The 18,339-nt window shown below is 47.4% G+C and overlaps 1 protein-coding gene across 4 annotated transcripts in view; it reads left to right on the forward strand.

Annotated features, from left to right (window-relative positions):
* The window catches only part of ACOT7 (acyl-CoA thioesterase 7), a 242,841-nt gene that overhangs the window by 51,036 nt on the left and 173,466 nt on the right, over nt 1-18,339 (forward strand). For all 4 annotated transcript variants that reach the window (XM_073603660.1, XM_073603659.1, XM_073603658.1 and 1 more), the window contains exon 3: nt 4,153-4,309. In XM_073603660.1, coding sequence (XP_073459761.1) covers nt 4,153-4,309 — 157 coding nt within the window. The remainder of the gene's footprint in view (nt 1-4,152; nt 4,310-18,339) is intronic.

The raw sequence follows: 18,339 nt of genomic DNA on the forward strand, positions 1-18,339 counted from the left end.
GCTCGCTCCTTCAGTCACCTCACGTATCACTAACTTACTGACCGACATATCAGTCTGGATGTCACACCACTTCCTCAAACTCAACGTGTCCAAAACCGAGCTTATAATATTTCCTCCCCCACGTGCCTCTTCCTCTGACTTCTCTGTCAAGAGCAATGGCACAACCATCCACCCATCCCACATGTCAGGGTACTAGGTGTTATCCTGGATTCTAAACTCTCCTTTCACCCCCATATCCAATCACTTTCCAAGGCTTGCCACCTCAACCTTCGCAACGTCTCTAAAATACGTCCCTTTCTAACCAAAGAAACCTCAAAGCTCCTGATTCACTCCCTGGTTATCTCTCACCTCGACTACTGCAACTCCCTCCTCATTGGCTTACCTTTAAATAGGCTCCTCCCCCCTTCAGTTCAACATGAATGCTGCTGCCAGACTCATCCACCTTTACAAACTGCTCAGTGTCTGCTACCCCTCTCTGCCAATCCTCCATTGGTCTCCACTTAGTGTCTGCTACCCCTCTCTGCCAATCCCTCCATTGGTCTCCATTCAGTGTCCTCCACCCCTCTCTGCCAATCCCTCCATTGGTCTCCATTCAGTGTCTGCTACCCTCTCTGCCAATCCCTCCATTGGTCTCCACTTAGTGTCCTCCACCCTCTCTGCCAATCCCTCCATTGGCTGCCACTCGCCCAACAACTTAAATTCAAAATACAAACAATAAATTACAAAGCCATCCACAACTCTGCCCCAGCTATATCACTAACCTAGTCTTCAAATACCAACCTAATCATTCTCTTTGTTCCTCCCAAGACCTCCTGCTCTCTAGATCCCTCATCACTTCCTCCCATCCTCACCTCCAGGACCTCTCCCGAGCCTCTCCTATCCTTTGGAATGCCCTACCCCAATCTGTCACACTATATCCAACTCTATCCAAGTTTTATTACAAAAGCACAAAGCAGGAGGTAGAGAGTGGCCGCAGTCAGCTGCATCTGTCGGCCGTTGTCTCAGTACCCCATGCAAGGGAAAATACGCCCCTGGAGGGAGGGGGGGGACTATTGCGGTACTAGATAGAGTCAAATATTCAGTACAAAACAGTAGAGGAGGAAATAATATAAAAAAATTTCATTTTAATAGAAAACATGGTTAAAAGATTGTGACAGTGTCACATACAGTTGTAATTAAAAACGGAAGCAGTAAGTACAACCAATTGGATTACAACCCATAGTGATAGTGGACACAGAGCTTGGATTCTCGACCGGTTTCGCGGTTTTAACCGCTTCCTCAGGAGAGCAGAATCTGTGGTACAACATACAATAATTATAACAAGTACATAGCACAAGGGATATATGTTATCGATGCAGCAAAATATATTAAACACTACTTTAAACATTTACATACAATTTAAGTAGAAAAAGGATGAGCTCACCCGTTCAGTAATTCTCTGTGGGTGTACAAGGCCCCAAGTGGTTCCCCTGTGGCGGACACAGGGGATAACAGACAGCCTCTAAATAAGTGAATTTTAGATAAAATTATATCAAGAATATAACCTAAGGGATCAATCAAAAGGAAGGATGGAATAGGGGGGTGCCAGAAGTGTGCCTCTACAGTAAAAACCAGTGTGCAAGGAAAGAACCAAGAAAACAGTGAAGGTGAGTGGTAGTGGGGAAGATAGAGGGGAAGGAAGGGGGGGGGGGAAGGAAAGAGGGAAGGAGGGGAGTTTTAGGCGATCCCTGAAAAATTTTTTCTTCAGAGAAGCCTATCCTTCCTCCATCTAACAACTGTACTTTTATTTTTTTCCATCAGCCCATCCCCCACAGTCATTACTTTTTTGTATCTCTTGACCCTCCCTATAGATTGTAAGCTCTAAGGAGCAGGGCCCTCTGATCCCTCCTGTATTGAATTGTATTGTAACTGTACTATCTGCCCTAATGTTGTAAAGCGCTGCTCAAACTGTTGGCGCTATATAAATCCTGTATAAATATAAATAGTAATAATAATTATATTAGGTAGCAACTGAACATGTTGTCCTTGAAGTTGATGTGTTAAAAGCAGAAAAAATGTTCATCGCAGGCTGTTGTGTATGAGGCTGTGTAGCCGCAGACCAGTCAGGGTGCCCATGCTGACCCGTGTCTACAGCCAAAAGTGTCTACAATGAGCACGTGATCATCAGGACTGGACCACAGAGCAACGGAAGAAGGTGGCCGGTCTGATGAATGACGTTTTCTTTTACGTCATGTGGATGGTCGGGTGGGTCACTACCTGGAGAAGAGATGGTACCAGAATGCAGTATGGGAAGAAGGCAAACCGACGGAGGCAGTGTAATGCTTTGGGCAATGTCCTGCTGGGAAACCTTGGCTCCTCCCATTCATGTGGATGTTACCGGGCACGCATCACCTACCTAAGCCCTGTTGGTGACCAGGTACACCCCTTTTCTAGAAACGGTATTTCCTGATGGCAGTGGCCTCTTTCAGCGGGATCATGCACCCTGCCACACTGCAAAAATGGTTCAATAATGGTTTGAGTAACACCACATCAAGTTTGAGGTGTTGGCTTGGCCTTCAAATTCTCCAGATCTCAATCAAATTGAGCATCTGTGCTGGAAAAACAAATCCGATCCATAGAGACCCCCCTCCAACTTACAGGACTTAAAGAATCTGCTACTGGCGGCTTGGTGCCAGATACCACAGCGTGCCTTCAGAGGTCTAGTTGGGTCCATGCCTCCAATGGGTCAGGGCTGTGGTGGCAAAAGGGGGACCTACTCAGTATTCAATGGGTGGTCATAATGTTATGGCTGATCAGTATGTATATACATATATATGTAATCATTTTGGATGCGCCCTTGTAAGCGTTCAAGGTAACCTTTGCTCTACAGAAGACGATTTCTTTGTAAGCAAAATCTTTAAGTGATACATATTTTGGCCACTAGATGGCGCACTTTTTTAAGTTTAGAATGTGCTGCTGTTTTTTATACAATTACTTTGGCTCTGCTTTTTGATTGGCACATTCTCATTGTGTATATATAAGACATACAGTACTGTGTAAAAGGTTTTTTATGCAGCTGTGATGCTAATGATGTAAAGGAAGAATGCTTTCAGAAATAGAAGTGTTAAAATATATATATATATATATATATATATATATATATATATATATATATATTCTTATACTATTTATTTATTTTTATCAATTAACAAAATGGAAAGTAGACATATCACAGAGTTGTTGAAGGAACTCGGCAGGTAGGTTGTTCTATGTACATCTTGGAGAACTAAGCACAGATCTTCTGTGGATGTCGGCTGCCTCAGTCTCTTCATGTCGATCCCAGACAGACTCCATGATAATGAGATCAGGGCTCTGTGGGGGCCAAACCATCAATTGCAGGACTCCTTGTTCTTCTTTACACTGAATATAGTTCTTGATGACATTGGTTGTATGTTTGGGTGGTTGTCCTGCTGCAGAATAAACTTGGGGCCAATCACACGCCTCCCTGATAGTATGGCATGATGGAGAGGTATCTGCCTGTATTTCTCAGTATTGAGGACATCGTAGATCCTGACCAAATCTCCATACATTTACAGAAATGCAGCCCCAGACTTGGAAGGAACCTCCAACGTGCTTCACAGTTGGTTGCAGACTCTATTGTCTGGAAAGTGATCTGCAATAGATCTTCCTTCTTTCTTCTTCTTTCTCCTTCTCAACTGTTTGCTTTTTTTTTTTTTTTTAAGCAAAAGATCAAAAAATATATAGTTTTTTTTAACTTTTGCTTTTAAAAGTAAAGAATAAATTTTGAGGTCTTTTTGACCCCAGATCTCTCCATAAAGGGGACCTGTCATCGTTATTTCGATTACACATGATGTTTATATTTCTTGTAATAGAAACAAAAGTGATCAAAAAAAAAAATTGAAAGGAACAGTGTAAAAGTTAAAAATAAAAAGTTCAATAATAAGAAAGAAGTAAATGCATACACCCCACACGCATGTATGTAAACGGTGTTCACAGCACACATGTGAGATATCTCCACGATCGTTGGAGCAAGAGCAATAATTCTAGCGCTAGACCTCCTCTGTAACTCTGATTGCTCTTTCTGCTTTTACTGTTATTAAAATGTAAGATTTATTATTTTCCCTGTCTGACCTTTTCTGCGTTCTCTTCTAGGAGAAATGCGTGGCGGCGTTGGCCCGTGTGGAGCGCACAGACTTCCTGTCACCCATGTGTATCGGAGAAGTGGGTCACGTCAGTGCGGAAATCACCTACACGTCAAAGCACTCGGTGGAGGTGCAGGTGAACGTCCTGGCCGAAAACATCCTGACAGGTGAGTGCAGAGCATGCCGGCCAGAGCTGAGAGCCTACTGACCGTCCGAGCCGCATCTCTCCCCCACCCCATCCTGTAAATGAGGAGCAGGCTTGTGTTTTTCTTTCTTTTTTTTTTTTTTTTTTTGGGTGGGAGGTTGGGCTGGGCTGGGATTGAATGATGAGCAGGGGCTGAGTACCAATTTATTTTTTTTTTTTGTGGTGCCCACTTCCCGCAATCCTCACCTAAGCAAAGATGAAGTCCCTTGCCCCGCCCCTCCACTCCCTCAGCCTCCTGGAACATGTGACATGTCCCAGGAGGCTGCGGGACCGTTCACAGACAAGCTCAGGCACTGGGGAGACCGATGTGGTTCCTCAGGAAAGCCAAAGCTGGCTCCCATATCCAAGATGTTGGTGCCGGAGACCTGCACAGGTAAGAGCCGTCTGCAGAAAGCTGCCACTGTATCCCTGGCTCTGGTAAATGCCTACATTTTTAAAAGTCAGCAGCTACAGTATTTGTACCGGCTGACTTTATTTTAATTTTTTTTAGTACAATAAAGGCTTTTGTTTGGTGATTTGTCAGGGTGGATTTGATTTAAATCACTAGTAAAAAGGCTTGAATTAAATCAACTCGATTTAAATCACAATTTTTAAAGGGCAACTGTCATCTCTGACCCGCTGTTGGCCCCTCCTCTGGCCCGCTGTTGGCCCCTCCTCTGGCCCGCTGTTGGCCCCTCCTCTGGCCCGCTGTTGGGCCCCTCCTCTGGCCCGCTGTTGGCCCCTCCTCTGGCCCGCTGTTGGGCCCCTCCTCTGGCTCGCTGTTGGGCCCCTCCTCTGGCTCGCTGTTGGCCCCCTCCTCTGGCCCGCTGTTGGCCCCCTCCTCTGGCCCGCTGTTGGGCCCCCTCCTCTGGCCCGCTGTTGGGCCCCTCCTCTGGCCCGCTGTTGGCCCCCCTCCTCTGGCCCGCTGTTGGCCCCCCTCCTCTGGCCCGCTGTTGGCCCCCCTCCTCTGGCCCGCTGTTGGCCCCCCTCCTCTGGCCCGCTGTTGGCCCCCCTCCTCTGGCCCGCTGTTGGCCCCCCTCCTCTGGCCCGCTGTTGGCCCCCCTCCTCTGGCCCGCTGTTGGCCCCCCTCCTCTGGCCCGCTGTTGGCCCCCTCCTCTGGCCCGCTGTTGGCCCCCCTCCTCTGGCCCGCTGTTGGCCCCCCTCCTCTGGCCCGCTGTTGGCCCCCCTCCTCTGGCCCGCTGTTGGCCCCCCTCCTCTGGCCCGCTGTTGGCCCCCCTCCTCTGGCCCGCTGTTGGCCCCCCTCCTCTGGCCCGCTGTTGGCCCCCCTCCTCTGGCCCGCTGTTGGCCCCCCTCCTCTGGCCCGCTGTTGGCCCCCCTCCTCTGGCCCGCTGTTGGCCCCCCTCCTCTGGCCCGCTGTTGGCCCCCCTCCTCTGGCCCGCTGTTGGCCCCCCTTCTCTGGCCCGCTGTTGGCCCCCCTCCTCTGGCCCGCTGTTGGCCCCCCTCCTCTGGCCCGCTGTTGGCCCCCCTCTCTGGCCCGCTGTTGGGCCCCTCCTCTGGCCCGCTGTTGGGCCCCTCCTCTGGCCCGCTGTTGGGCCCCCTCCTCTGGCCCGCTGTTGGGCCCCTCCTCTGGCCCGCTGTTGGGCCCCTCCTCTGGCCCGCTGTTGGGCCCCTCCTCTGGCCCGCTGTTGGGCCCCTCCTCTGGCCCGCTGTTGGGCCCCTCCTCTGGCCCGCTGTTGGGCCCCTCCTCTGGCCCGCTGTTGGGCCCCTCCTCTGGCCCGCTGTTGGGCCCCTCCTCTGGCCCGCTGTTGGGCCCCTTCTCTGGCCCGCTGTTGGGCCGCTGTTGGGCCCCTCCTCTGGCCCGCTGTTGGGGCCCCTCCTCTGGCCCGCTGTTGGGCCCCTCCTCTGGCCCGCTGTTGGGCCCCTCCTCTGGCCCGCTGTTGGGCCCCTCCTCTGGCCCGCTGTTGGGCCCCTCCTCTGGCCCGCTGTTGGGCCCCTCCTCTGGCCCGCTGTTGGGCCCCTCCTCTGGCCCGCTGTTGGGCCCCTCCTCTGGCCCGCTGTTGGGCCCCTCCTCTGCCCCGCTGTTGGGCCCCCTCCTCTGGCCCGCTGTTGGGCCCCCTCCTCTGGCCCGCTGTTGGCTCACTGACAGCCCCATTCACTTTAATGGTACGGCTGGCAATGCGGCGGTGACGTGACGGCAGCAGGTGAGTGGATGCCCACTAATAGGCGCTGCCATGATGGATCTGAAATGACAGGTGCTCTTTAAATGTAAGGACATATTCTTGCGGGTAGTTAGAATCTTTAATATCTGCAAATTGAAGGTTTCCGATTTAGAATAATAAGCTGTCAGGTTAGTAAAACAGCGATATCAGAAACGATTCAATCATACAGTTAGTAGTGTACATAGATTTGCAAAACAATGGGATAAAGGAATATTCCTGAACTTTGTTTTATCTCATGGTTACTGTGAAATTGTGTGAATGCATCAATGCAGTGCATGTTATCTCAGCTTGCAGAGCTTGGATTCATTTAATGAGTTTACCAAGAATGTATTATGATAAAAAGCCTTCTGTGGGTTGCAGCCCCCCCTCAGCCCTCCTAATATTTACCTGAGCCCCATTTCAATCCAGCGATGTTGCACAGGAGCCTTGGCTGTCTGGGACTCACCCCTCCTGATTAGCCAAGACTTGGGGGGGGTGCCATTGGTGCCTGCTGCTGTCAATCAAAGTCAGTAAGCCAATGAGGAGATAGAGGGGGCGGGGCCGAGCCACGGCTCCATGTCTAAATGGACACACAGAGCAGTGCCTCGGCTCGGGTGCCCCCATAGCACGCTCCCTGCTGTGGGGTCACTCGGCAGGGGGGCCAGGAGTGGCAACGGGGGGGGCTCGACGTCACGTTCGGCCCGGCAGAAGTAAACAATGCTGAAGATTTGGCTGGAAAGGCCGAGAGAGGTGTGTGTTTGTTTTTATCTCAGCCTTTCCAGCCTGGAAGAGTGATCTGGGGTCTTATTGACCCCACATCTCTCCTTAAAGAGGACCTGTCATGCACTATTCCTATTACAAGGGATGTTTATATTCCTTGTAATTGGAATAAAAGTGTTAAAAAAAAAAAAGTAAAACAAAGAGTAAAAAAAAAAAGAAAATTTTAAAGCGCCCCCTGTCCTCGCGCACAGAAGCGAACGCATACGTAAGTCGCGCCCACATATGTAAACGCCGTACAATTCACACATGTGAGGTATCACTGCATGCGTCAGAATTATTGCTCTTGTTCTAACACTAGACCTCCTCTGTAACTTCTAAAGTGGTAACCTGTAAAAAGTTTTAAAGCGTTGCCTATGGAGATTTTTACATACCGAAAGTTCCGCACCATTCCATGAGTGTGCGCAATTTTCAAGAGTGACATGTTGGGTATCTATTTTCTCTGCGTAACATCATCTTTCACTTTATACAAAAAAATTGGGCTTTACTGTTTTTTTTTTTTTTTTTTTGTTTTTTTGTTTTGTTTTCTAAAAAAAAATGCATTTGAAAAATCGTTATGGGGTATTCCTGCGCTATCGTAAATGGGGTGAGGGAGAAAGGAGGAGGGGAACCCAATCTCAGTGAAACAGGGAAAAGCAGCCTACACCGAATGGGGTACAGCCTGTCCCCGGCTAAAGAGAAATTGAATAGAATGTGGTGCTGCGCTAATCCTAATGAGATAGGCGTATAATGGCTCTGTAATGGTGAGTATCTCTCAGTACACCTAAATTTAATATTTGCAACTGTAAAAGAGCAGTGGAAAAAAAACCTAATGTGACAGTTGTGTAATTGTGTACTGGTGGTATGTATGACCAAATAATAATAATACAGATACTCAACTGGTGCTAATATATAAAGCATGCAAAGTGATCAGTGCTTAAACATCATGGTGACAAAACATAAATATATATAAATAGATAAATAAAGAATATATAGCAGCTGGCCTAAACCAACACCAGTCGCCGGCTGGCTTAATATATATCTGATATAAATCAACACATTCTCAGGTGCATGTATAAACAAAGTAAAAGGTGCTTAAAGTGCATACAGTGAAAATTTAGATGTGGCTAGCTGCTAAAAAGTTCATTTATATGCATGCAAATCATGCGTGCAAAATAGTATCGGGTGTAATGCTCCGTTCGGCAAAAAATAGTTAATCAAAGTCCATAAAAAGTATGTGATCACTTCAGTGCTAAAAAATGGGTGACAATGGTGATCAATCTTCATGCAACAACGTGCACACTGGTGGGCAGTGGCCCCTTACCTGAAGGTAATGGGGTAATCGCATTTAGCCACTTTGAGGCATGGCAGCCTTTTGTAGAGACCATGGGTGTAACCAGCTGTGAGGGATGGTAGAAATATGGTCCTATCCTGGTCACTTCTCTTGTGGGGGCGTCTGGTCCTTTCAAGTAGTATCCCGGGGTCACCCAGATAAATTAAAAAGGAAGCCCACAATAGTGTAGTATTGTATAGAAGCGTACCACTTTTATTACAGCATAAACATATGTACTCACATCAAAACGTTAAAACCGGGTGGAGATCCGACGAGCGGCGAGCTCGTAATACAATAGCTGTCCCGTCGGGACAGGCACTCTATGACAGCTATTGTATTACGAGCTCGCCGCTCGTCGGATCTCCACCCGGTTTTAACGTTTTGATGTGAGTACATATGTTTATGCTGTAATAAAAGTGGTACGCTTCTATACAATACTACACTATTGTGGGCTTCCTTTTTAATTTAAAAACGCTATTGCAAAAACGCTGAAAAAAGCTGAAAAAAGTAAAAAAAAAATCACTGCAAAGATACTGGCGTTTTCATAACTTTTTTTAACAGCCTGTGTGCATAAAGGGGTTACAGTTGCAAATATTAATTTAGGTGTACTGAGAGATACTCACCATTACAGAGCCATTATACGCCTATCTCATTAGGATTAGCGCAGCACCACATTTCATTTGAAAAATCGCTGCGCAAATACCGTGTGACATAAAAAGTTGCAACGACTGCCATTTTATTGCCCAGGGTCTCTGTTGAAAAAACATGTATAAATGTTTGGGGGTTCTGAGTAATTTTCTAGGAAAAAAAGATGATTTTTTTTTTTTTTTTAGTGCCAGAATTGGCCCAGATGGGAAGTGGTCAGGGCCCCTTGCAGACATGGTGGGCTCCGTCATGTGGATCGGCCCACTCAGCGGGGGGGGGGGGGGAGAATCTCTCTGCTAATCCCTGATGAGCAAGCGGATGACAGGTCCGTGTCCGCTTCGCTATGCAGACACAGCCCGCCGTTCTCAATGGGGCGGTCGGCTGGAAATGGACTGCCTGTCCATTTCCATCTGACTGTCATCCAATCCGATCCGCCAGACGGATGGGGAGAATGTATCCCCCACCTGTCTGTTTCTAGCAGACCGGATCGGATGCCACCGGGTGTCGGCGGCAACATGTCCACTGACGTCCGCCGCTCCATAGAGAACAATGGTCGAACAATTAGGGGCCTAATTTGCAAAAATGTGTTTATGCAATCCAAGGACAAAAACATAACAATACAAAAAAAAAAACCAAAACACTTTTTTTACTGTAGATAAGTGTAAATTTAAACGTTTAAATAGTCCTTTTTTAACCACTTCCCGTCCAGCGATGTATCAGTATGTGACTGGACTTTCGGTGGTTGTACCCGGATTGTATGTAGCCACAGGCATCACCCCGGGACCGTTCTTTTAGAGCCAGTGATTGGCTCTCTTGTGATAGCAACCGGAGTGGCTCACCAGCTGCTGGATTGCTATTACAAGCTGTGGGAGGGGCCGCCCCCCCCCCCCCCCCCCCTTGCCGCCTTCCGCGCCTCTCTCTTGGTCTCTCCCGTCCCACCAGGAGACCAGAGTGACCAACCGGCACATTTACGGCTGGCCAGACAGCCGAACAAAGCCGGAATCTGCTTTGCTCGGCTGTTCGTAATGGTAATCCAGAAGCGATGACATGACATCACTTCTGGCGGTTTACTCCGAACCATCTGCGCCATCTTTTGGAAATTTGAAAGCCTTCAGAAACGGCGATCTCTGTGTTTTTGTTTTTGAATGCTTTTAAGGGCAGAGGAGGGATTTGGAGTTTTATAGAACTCGGATCTTTCCATAAAGAGTACCTGTCACATGCCTATTGCTGAAACCAGGATGGTTACATTACTTTCCTTTTTTCTTTTTTTTTCTTTATTTTGCATGAGATTTGATGCATCACTAAAAAACTAAAATAAAATAAACCAAAACAAATAAAAGCAAAAAAAGAAAGTTTACCTGTTAATGATTAGAAAAATAGAAGCCACTACATTTCCTGATTTTCTTTTTTTTGTGGGGGAGAAGGGGAAAGAGTTCATTAGCGCGGATTATTGTAAACTAGGGATTAGCTATAACCAAATTTTTATTAAAAGAAGAAAAAAAATGCTTTTAAATGTTTTTTTTTTTTTTTTTTTTTATTTCATTTATTTATTTTTTAACCACTTGCCTACCAGGCACTTTCCTGGCCAGGCTAATTTTCAGCTTTCAGCGCTGTCAAACTTTGAATGACAATTGCGTGGCCATGTAACACTTTACTCATATGACATTTTTTATAATTTTTTTGAGACAGAGCTTTCTTTTGGTGGTATTTAATCACCACTTGGGTTTTTAATTTTTTGCTAAAAAAAATGAAAATTTTGAACAAAAAAAAAAATGTTTTTTTTATAGAATGTTGTAAATTAGTAATTTTTCTCCTTCACTGATGTGCTCTGATAGGCTGCACTGATAGGTGGCACTGATGGGCGGCACAAATATGCAGCACTGATAGGCGGCACTGAAGTGCCCTGATAGGCGGCACTGATATGTAGCACTGATAGGCATTGTTGAGACAGCACTGATGGGCGTCACTGAAGAGCACCGATGGGTGGCACTAATGGAGCTGCACTGATGATCATTCCCCCGATTACTATACAGATCTCCCCTGTGAGGAAATGCCGCGGATCGGCTCTCCTCTCTGTCAGTGTGAGGAGAGGAATGCAGATAACCGGCATTTCCTTGTTTTACATGTGATCAGCTGTGATTGGACACAGCTGATCACGTAGGTAAAGAGCCGCGTCATTGAAATCAGTGATGTCCCGTGTCCCAGGGACAGAGCGCACCACCGATCGCCGCGCTGCATGCCCCTGTGGGTGCGCAAGCGCAGCAGAAGTGAGACGGCCTCGTATGATGTCATCCCAGAACAAGAGCGCCACCTTGCCGCCCGTCATATTACAATATGGCGGGCAGGAGGTGGTTAATTGTCAGGTTGCTTCAAATGACCTCATATGAAGATCAAAGCTGATTACTTTTCTCTGCAGATGAATGAAGACACTCCCAGAAGAGATGGGGGTTGTGCTCTAGAAGAAGGGGTGAGGGCTGTGCTCTAGAAGAAGGGGTGAGGGCTGTGCTCTAGAAGAAGGGGTGAGGGCTGTGCTCTAGAAGAAGGGGTGAGGGCTGTGCTCTAGAAGAAGGGGTGAGGGCTGTGCTCTAGAAGAAGGGGTGTGAGGGCTGTGCTCTAGAAGAAGGGGTGTGAGGGCTGTGCTCTAGAAGAAGGGGTGTGAGGGCTGTGCTCTAGAAGAAGGGGTGTGAGGGCTGTGCTCTAGAAGAAGGGGTGTGAGGGCTGTGCTCTAGAAGAAGGGGTGTGAGGGCTGTGCTCTAGAAGAAGGGGTGTGAGGGCTGTGCTCTAGAAGAAGGGGTGTGAGGGCTGTGCTCTAGAAGAAGGGGTGTGAGGGCTGTGCTGTAGAAGAAGGGGTGAGGGCTGTGCTGTAGAAGAAGGGGTGAGGGCTGTGCTGTAGAAGAAGGGGTGAGGGCTGTGCTGGGGAATGGTCTCCTCCTGGAGAAGTTGCATTTTCTGGCACATTTGAAATACTTTTGTTTTACAGTACTTCTACTTTAAGTAGATGACGGGTTCTCTTAACACGTTTTATAATCCCTTTATTTCAGTGTTGGAAAAGCTTCTTGCTGAGAACTAAAATCCAATGAACTGTCCTTTGTGGTCCCATAATGATGGTGGTTCACCCCTCCAGTGCCGATCCTCAGAAGCGAAGCCGCAGAGCGCCGACCAGCGATTTCCCCTTTAAACCCTCATGACCGCCATTATCTGGTTTTGTTCTTCTGAGGCGGCCTCCCGCTTTCCTCCTGAGTTTTATATTCTGATGAGGAGAAGCCGTGCCGCTGCGCTAAATTGTTTGTCTCTGCCGCACCGCGCACATTTACGGTCTGTACTGCGCGCCTCTGAATCTCCAACGTTGTCCGCGGGCGGCCCCAGCGGGGAGCAGCGCCGATAAAACATTGATCTTTGCCCGGACGCCGCCGCGCATAAAAACATGAAATCTGCAGAAGCGTCTCCATAGTAAATGACACGCTGAGCGCTAAAGTGTCTCTTCAGTCCCGCCGAACCGTATATTATAGAGGGAGAGAGGCAGAACATCCTATTATTTCCTCTGCTGGAGATAGATGTGTAGACCAACTTCACCCCGTACCAGTGGCGTTCCCAGATTGGCGAGGATGATGTGTTCTGGTGTGTGGTGAACCCAGAGTCATCCAATCATTCCATCGATACAAGAAGTCAAATGACAATTCAATTTCAGAATTAAAGGAGTTGTAAAGGCAGAAGGTGCATTAAGATAAAAAGCCGCCTGTGTATAGCAGCCCCTCCCCAGCACCCCCCTAATTACTCACCTGAGCCCCTTCTCTCTCCAGCGATGTCCACGAATCTCTAAGCCGTCTGGGACACTTCCGTCATCTAATGGTATGGAGCCGAGTGGGTGCCATCTTACCCCCACGCGGCTCCATGTCTCAGAGGGGAGAGGACCCGATCGGCTCTGGCAAGGGGCTGAGACCACCAGGGAGCGGCGGGAGGCACCTCTCCTGCCACCGATAAAAGTGATCTTGCGGCAAATCCCCAGCAGAGACCACTTATCTGAAAGCGGACCGACTGCTGTTTAAAAAGATACCGGGGTTATGGCAGCTATCTGCTGCCATAACAACGGTATTTAGCGTCCAAACGGCCAACCTACAATGACGGCAGGCGGTGCACAAGTAGTTAAAGAGTAACTCCACTTTTGTTTGAAAAGAAAACCCCTCCCCCTCTGGGTGGTCTCTGTACATTGCAGAGTTTGTAACAAACTTTGTTGCAGATTGCTACCTTTTTGTTATTCTGCAGAAATAGCTGTTTGTTTCTCTGTGTCCATGTGCACAGTGAATGTGAATGGGAGTGATTTTATAATTATCAATCAGCTGCTGCACCTGCGGGGCTTTAATGAGTAAAGTGGCAAGGTCTGCATCGCTTTTTTAGTTGTGATTTCCCTTTTGGGAACATCTCACCAAAAATGACATTTTTGTTGCAGGGGATGCCCAAAATCTGTATCTTAGTGCAGCCTTCTGGGAAAATCAGAGAGCCAATCGTGCAAGCAGAAAATTACATTTTCTAGGGGGCACTCTGTATACAGTCTGTGTAGAGAATGCCTCCAGGTTGCCATATCCACTTGCCGACCGCAGTATGCATATATACATTGCAGTCTGCAGGTGGTTTACCAGGGTTATGGCTAATGATATCAACTATAACTGCTGTATTTTTTTTTTCTTCAGCTGGCGTTTGTATCTCATAAAAGTGGTACGAGCGGCTAATTAGCTGCTGGATCACTTTCAGAAGCAGCAGGAGGGGTTGTGTCAGCAAAACAACCGATTTGGCTACTTGTGTCGCTTTTTCCTCCCATACTCCAGCCCTGCTGTACGGGGACTGCAAGAAGCTGTTACCAGGACACATTCAAGTACTTAAGTATTTGTGGATGTAATAACTAGTGCCTTTTATATCTGCAAGCAGTTTATAAAACGGTCTCTGTTTCTGGCGAGCCAGCCTGTTTCCAGCAAGCCTTCCGCCAGCTCGGGGACCGTTGCACACCTCCGAGACAGAGAGCCATCATGCCGGAGGATAATGGGTAGATGAAGCACTTAGAATGATGGATAGTCAGCGTTGCGCAGCGACTATGCCGTGAGGCTCTGTACTTGTCTTGGCATTTTCTCAAACCCTCATCGTTTCCTCCACGCCGGCCCGGCTCTCCTCCGTCTGTGTGGGATTTGGTGTCTCTTTTGTTCAGTTATATTTTTATCTCGCTTGACACACTTCCTTGCATTGCCCCACTTTCCTCTGTATTACCTCTCCTCCTCTTTTGTTCATTGATTTCCCTTTGTGTGTTTAACATTTCTGTCCACGATGGTGTATGAGGGAGGCAGCATCCTTCAGTGGATTCATAGTCTGCTCTGGTGTAGAGTAAGGTCAACGAGGCCTCCTGGCAATGACGGTTGAGGTTCCCCACTCCAAACATCTCTATTGGCTTCTATATCTTCTCTGTTCTCTGCCATCTCTGTCAATCTTTGTGGCCCCCAACAACTTTCTCTGGTCTCTTCCCCTGACTTGACTTATTAATGTGTCCTACAATAATGTGGGGTCAACGGGACCAACCGGTGAGAGCTGCGGGGGCTCCGGAGACCAGTGTTCCTAGAAGTGTTGGTTTCCCAGTGGACTTCAGTTTCTGTGATGGAACAGCATGGAGTGGTGCCTGAGAGTTATCTATCTCTTTACAAGTGTGTGCTTTGCCGAAATAGGTTTATTATATGACAGGGTGGAAGGTTAACGAGGCCTCCTGGTGATGATGGTTTAGGTTCCTCACTCCAATGTCTCCATAGGCTTCTATGTCTTCTCTGTTCTCCACCATTTCTGTTGATCTGTTGATCCCTCTCTGGTCCCTTCCCCTGACCTGAATTATTACTGTGTCCTGCAATAATGTGGGGTCAACAGGACCAACTGGTGAGAACTACCAGGGGCTACTGAGATCGGTGTTCCTAGAATTGTTGGTTTCCCAGTGGACTTCGGTTCCTGCGATGGAACAGCATGGAGTAGTGCCAGAGCAGTATCTATCTCTTCTTTACAGGTGTGTGCTTTTGCTGAAAGAGGTTTATTATATGACATGGTGGAAGGTTAACAAGGCCTGCTGGTGATGATAGTTCAGGTTCCTCGCTCTAATGTCTCCATAGGCTTCCATATCTTCTCTGTTCTCTGTCAGACTATCTTGTGGCCTCCAACACCTCTTTGCTTCCTTCCTCTGACCTTGCTTATTACTGTGCCCTACCAAAATGTGGGGTCAACTGGAGGAACCGGTGAGATAATGTGGGGTCAACCGGATGAACCGGTGAGATAATGTGGGATCAACAAAATGAACCGATGAGATAATGTGGGATCAACGGGACAAACAAGTGAAATCTGTGGGACCACCAGAATCGGCATTCCCAGAAGTGTTGGTTTCCCAGTTGACTTTGACTCCTGCAACAGAGCAGCTTTGAGTGGTGCCAGAGAGGTAAATATTTTGTCTCTTCTTTACAGGTGTGTGTGCTTTGCCGAAAGAGGTTTACTGTATAGTCTCACCATCAATGGGGACTCTAATTGTCCATGGGGGCTTGCACAAAGTATCGCCTCAGAAGGAGGCCTGAGTATTTCCCTCAAATGAACAAGGAAAGCAGTGCCATCACATGGGAGGAACGGGAGCGAGTCTCATGCTATCTCATAGTGGTTGTGTGCTGGTAGAAGAATGGTCTTTAACCACTTCAATACCAGACGCTTTCACCCCTTCCTGAACAGGACAATGTTCACCTTTGCGCTGTCATGCTACACTGTACCCAAACTAAATTTTTATCATTTTCTTCCCACATTTTGAGCTTTCTTTTGGTGGTATTTTTTGCAATAAGTTTTTATTCAAAAGTTTAACAAATTTCTTAGTATAAAAATAGTGTATCAGTACAGAAAGATCCATGCACTCTCAAAAGGTGACCAAGTGTCTGATCCATATGGCTGTAATGTAAAAACAACTATAACGGTAATTACAGTTGAGTTAGGCTACTGCCCACTTGGGCCTGAACGGAATAAGTATAACTTCTTGGCAACGCTAGCTCAAGCTGTAGCGCCTTTAGCATAGCTCAAGATCGGGGCCCTTATCGCCAAAGTTGATCAGGTACTTAGAGTTATTTTACATTGGTGTCAAAAAATGAGAGGCTCCAGGACTCCATTTGTATCCATAAGGTAAATCTTTGAACACAAAAGAGAAAAGAAGAGAAAAAATAAAATAAAAATAATTAAAATAAGAAAAAAAAAAAGAGGGGGGGGTGGAGAAGAAAAGGAGAAGAATAAAGGTCAGAAATCCAATGCAGGAGTCATTGCCCTCGGCCTAGGCCCCCCACTATCCAGTTCTGGAGATTATGGAGCTTGGAGGTACTTAATCCAGGGGGACTACACCCTGTCAAATCTGGCTGGTCTCTAAGGATGCTGGTCAGTTTTTCATTGACCATGATCCAAGAAAGTTTATGCTTTACTAGTGCAAGACCGACCACTGGGGTTTTCCATGCTCCTGCTATTGTAATTTTAGCAGCTGAAACAATAAAGAAGATGAGAGTTCAGAGATGTCTAGGGATCTCGTCCAGCAGATCCGCAAACGGCGCCGTCTTAGGATCTTTAGGTAGATTTTGTCCTCTCACTGAATAGACCAGAGTGAATATTCTGATCCAAAAGCGCTGGACCTTGGGACAGGACCACCAGACATGGAACATGGTACCCTCTTGCCTGCATCCTCTGAAGCAAAGGGGTGAGGTGCCAGTGTACAATCCTCGCCAGAACTAGGTACTACCTGGACAGCACCTTGTAATTCCCTTCCACTAGGGATGTATTGAGTATTCCCTTGTGCACCATGGTCGACCACTGCCCCCAAACCTCCTCCTCTATAGTCTCGCCTAGATCTGATTCCCATGCTGTTTATGAACGTTTATTCTGTTGATTGTTGAAGAGGGCATAGAGCTCCGAGATCCCCCCAGGTGACTCAGGTCCACGTAAGCATTTATTTTCAAACAAGGTCCTAGTGGTTATGTCTATCAGATCGGTACCCAGTGATTTTATAAAATGAGTAATTTGATGTAGATGGAAAGATTCCGTCTGGGGCATCTGTAACGTCTCCCGGAAATAAGCCTGCTGCCTGAGCCCTTTGTGACCTATGAAGTGTGCTATCCTGTAAAGGCCTTTGTTAACCCACCATGTAAATTGTTGGGGATTCTGTCCTGGAAGGAAGTGCGGGATATTGAATATAGGGGCCACAGGGGAATGGGGAGATCTCAGCGGGTATAATTTGCACACCGTGTCCCAGAGACGCAGGGAGTGGGATAAAGAAGGACTCAAAAGAGCCCGACGTTCTCTTGTCGGAAGCCGCATCTGGAGGTCTACAGGCAGTGAGGGACTAGCCTGCGCCTCCAACCGTACCCAGTCAGGTTGGTATTGTCGTAGAGAAAATTTGGTATAGTTGTACGAGTTGAGCAGCCCTATAGTACCTCAAGAGGTGAGGAACTCCCAGTCCACCTCTCCACTTGGAAATATAGAGAGTGGAGTGAGCCACCCTACATTCCCTACCACCCCAAATTAATTTGTAAACCAGCGATTTGAAGTTTTTTAGAGAATGTGAAGGGTATCGGAATCGGCAACGATCAGAAATAATATAAGCTTCGAGGGAGTACCGCCATCTTACTGGCCGCTATTCTACCCATCCAGGAAAGATCATGTATCTGCCAGTTCTTTAATTCTTGTTCAATGGAGTTATAAAGGGGGGTATAGTTAACCTGAAACAGTGTGGGAATGTCCTGAGCGAGTTTAACGCCAAGATAAGGGGGTGCTTGTGTGCACCATTTAAAGGAAAAAGACTGTTGTACTGCATCCCGTACCGAGTTGAGGATTTTGGTGGTATTTCAATACCACTGGGGTTTTTATTTTTTGCTAAACAACCTAAAAAAGCCTGACATTTTTGAAAAAAAACAAAAAAAACTTTTCTTCGTTTCTGTTATAAAATGTAGTTTTCTCCTTCACTAATGAGTTGGCACTGATGTGTAGAATTGATGGGCACTGACAGGCAGCACTGATGGACACTAATAAATGGCACTGATGGGCAGCACTGATGATGAGGTACTGTCAGGTGTTACTGATGGGCACTGA

This window comes from Aquarana catesbeiana, linkage group LG10, assembly GCF_042186555.1.
Source record: "Aquarana catesbeiana isolate 2022-GZ linkage group LG10, ASM4218655v1, whole genome shotgun sequence".
Classification (NCBI taxonomy): Eukaryota; Metazoa; Chordata; class Amphibia; order Anura; family Ranidae; genus Aquarana; species Aquarana catesbeiana.